The sequence below is a fragment of the Mesitornis unicolor genome, unplaced genomic scaffold (genome assembly GCF_000695765.1).
Source record: "Mesitornis unicolor isolate BGI_N332 unplaced genomic scaffold, ASM69576v1 scaffold48574, whole genome shotgun sequence".
Taxonomy (NCBI): domain Eukaryota; kingdom Metazoa; phylum Chordata; class Aves; order Mesitornithiformes; family Mesitornithidae; genus Mesitornis; species Mesitornis unicolor.
In genome coordinates this window covers 3,199-6,394 of record NW_010183102.1, presented here as the reverse complement: position 1 = coordinate 6,394, position 3,196 = coordinate 3,199, and the positions used below count along the sequence as shown (strand labels likewise).

The following is a 3,196-nucleotide window of genomic DNA, read 5'->3' as shown; positions in this document are numbered from 1 at the left end:
CTCCCTCCTCTCTCCCTCCTTCCTCTGCTCCCTCCCTCTCTCTCTCTTTTAAGTCTTGACCACAGAGCGAGGGAGGCGGGGGTTGGGCACAGAGTTTGGCTCACGTCGCTGCAAAACTTTTTCCTGGTGCTGTGAGGACGGGCACCCCGAGCGCGGCGCCGGGGCTGGCGCTGGAGCGGCCGGGCGCAGGGCGCACTCCGCGCCGGTCACCCGGGGATGAAACCTCCCGGCTCTCCCGGGGACTGACTTCTTTCCTCTCTTTGTGTTTATTGAAACTCCTCCCCGTGGCGTCAGGTTTTCCTGAAGGAAGCTCTTGAGCAGAAGCTGGAGAAGGATCGGGAAGAGGAGTTGAGGAAAGCAGCCATAGTCATCCGAGCCCACGTCTTGGGCTACATGGCAAGGTCAGTGCTGGGGGCTGCCCCACCATCCCTGTGCTTGTGTTCGTGGGTTGCCCCTGCTTTGCTCTCTAGTCCCCTCGCATCGCTCCCTTCTTCCCCCCTGTACTCTAAGGGAGAGCTAGCTGCAGGATTTCCCTCCCTGTCGGCATCAGTTCTGCTGAAACCTTCCTGCACCTTTGTCACCTCTTCTTAAGTTCTGTGCACGCCTGTACCCTCCCTCAAGCGCTGCTCAGCAGACTTCTGCAGGCACCTCCGTACCCATTGCTTGCCTCTGATGACACCTTTTCCTTGCCTTCAAGGCTCTCCTGGCTGGGCCCCACCTACGTTTTTGGTCCCATCCTTTTTCTTCTCCTTGTCAACTGTTCTCTGCTCCCCCTGCAAATCGCTTCTTCCTCAGTTGCAGCTCTGCCTCTGCTCACCCCCTTTCCTCGCCCTGCCCGTTTGCCTCGTGATCTCCCTCTCCTTTTAATTAACTCTTCAGAATTGGTTTTTGGCCAGCTTTGCACCAGTAATCTCCTCTTGCCGCTCCCTTTTGCACCTGACCAGAGGAGGACTGGGAGAACCAACTGCAGACAGACCACCCCTGCTCTGCCCCTCGCAGTGGTGTAGCAGCTGACTCCTTCATGGCTGTGGCATGCACGCTTAATCCCAGTAAGATGCTCTTTCCTGGCTGGTCTCTGCTCCAGACACCTGTCAGTCAGGGGTGTGAGGAGGTGAAATCCCTGGCCAGCAGAGCTGTTCTAGCAGGTGCTCTTTTTAGAGCTCCAGTTACACCAGGTAGCTCATTTTGCATTGGGAAATGTCTGCAGGGGTTGTACCCTGCCTTGCCAATGTGGAATATCGGCAAAATACGCACTTGGTCTCTGGGGCTTTTATTCATTTATTTATTTCCCTCTAGGCAGACAAGTGAGCTAGCTCTATTGTTTGTACATGAGATTTCAAGTTCTTTGTGTCAGGGCCTCTGGTCTATTTTACTTCATGTCTAGCAGTTGGAGAGAGGGGTAGGGATTAGCACAGGAAAATTGATTTTTCTGGGAAACATCACTGCAGGCAAACTGGATTACTGCTTTTCTGAGTTCACAGGGAGGTAGCTGCTGCCCTGCGGGGCTGTGATGGAGACAGCGTTGCAGTAGCATTCCTCTTGGCTAGAAATCTTGTGGTCCTCCAGTCTCCACAGAGCTGAATTCCTCATCCCACATGCTGCTCTTCTGAGTCTCATCTTTAAGAACAAGCTGGGCCTCTGAAATCCTCACAAGCAGCTAGAGGTAACTAGACTTTACAGAAGGGAAGAGCAGGGAATGAGAAAAGAGCTGGAGAGGGAGACTGGAAAATTCTGTGAAGAGTTTCCAGTTGCACTGCACCTGTATTGGAGAAGGTCCAGCAAGAGGGGGAGTTCATCTGGGCAGGTGGTGAATGGTCTGTGCAGAGCGGGGCAGAGGGCCAGAGTACCGGTGTGCACTGCCTTGGTACCATTTCTGTTAGTTTTGCAAGGACAAGTGTATTTAAATTCATTTGGTCTCATGCAAAGTAGGTTGGCGAGGAAGGGTACATACAGCTTGGGAAGGATTTTATTGCCTTCTCTCCGTTTGTGAACTTGTCCTGGGAGCCTGGAGAACCAGTCCTAAAGGTGAGGATGTTTTCTTTGCTCTCATTCCCTGCAGCCTAATAACTCTGACTGATCACTAAAATGTCAGACAAGAAAATGAAGCCCATTCAAATGGCCTCATTTTTTTGTAGCTAATCTGTGGAACTCTGAGCTGCAGGTTCACCAGCTAAAATACACATCACTGTGCCCAGGCTTGCAGGATCCATGTACAAATGTGGCTGTGTCCCTGGGTTCTGCAAGACCTTACTGCTCAGAGTAATTAACTAAATTCCAGTGCAGCACTAGGGCCTTGCAGCCACCCCATCCTCTCTTTTGATACACGGTCAGGATGTCCCCCGACACCCAGGCATAGGCTGCAGGTTGAATTTCTTTGGCCAATGCCAGAGGGTGGATGGAAGGCTGAGCAAAGGGAATGAAATTCATGGCCTGTGTGCAGCAGTTCCAGCTGAAGGGTGTCTGCAAGCCTGGCTGCGGTCGTGAGGAAGGAGGGGGCACTTCAGGCTGGCAGATGAGCAGGCAGAGCCAGCCTGTGGCTGGGCAGGGCTTGGCACATGTTGCACTTGAGAGAGTTTCTGGCAGATGCATTCTGTAAAAGTCAGAGTGCCCTGTTTGATGCACTTATATCTGCCGTGGCAGAGGGTGTGGGTGCAGCTGTTCCACACCCCATGTGCAGGGCACAGGGAGGACGGAGGGAGCAGGGGTGAGGGGACTGCAGCCCAGGAGGAATTAATCTAAAACCTCCCACTTCTTATCACCTCTTCCCTTTCCTCTTCTTTTCTCTGTGCTTCCTCCCTTTGACCTAATACTTACGGAAAAGAGCGTGACCTCTGCACACTACTGCTGTTAGCATACCTCTCTTGATTTTCTTGACTAGGCCGACTTATCTGATGTGCAGGGAGGTGGCAAGCTGTCAGCATGGGTCCCTGTTGCCATTTGAAAGAGGTTTGATTGCCAGGAAGGGGATTTTGAGGTGTGTCTTTTCCTCAGGGGGTTGCAGAAGGTCTGTGGGAAGGATATGTGAGAGTACTGTGCTATTTCCAGCGTGCTTTCTAGGACTGTAAGACCTCACAGGATTACTGTAGCCTGCTGGCCCAAGATCATCCCATATAACAGCCCTGTAGAATTAAACTCTGCAAATTCTGGTTTGGAGTAAAGAAAGTTTTGATTTTAATAGTACCAATGGTCATTCCCC

The 3,196-nt window shown here is 52.1% G+C and overlaps 1 protein-coding gene across 1 annotated transcript in view; it reads left to right on the top strand.

The window, feature by feature from the left end:
• LOC104540240 (unconventional myosin-X-like) overlaps window positions 1–3,196 on the top strand; it is a gene marked incomplete at both ends in the record, with an annotated part of 47,647 nt that overhangs the window by 42,691 nt on the left and 1,760 nt on the right. Inside the window, 1 exon segment of the mRNA XM_010183994.1 lies at window positions 295–401. Coding sequence (XP_010182296.1) covers window positions 295–401 — 107 coding nt within the window.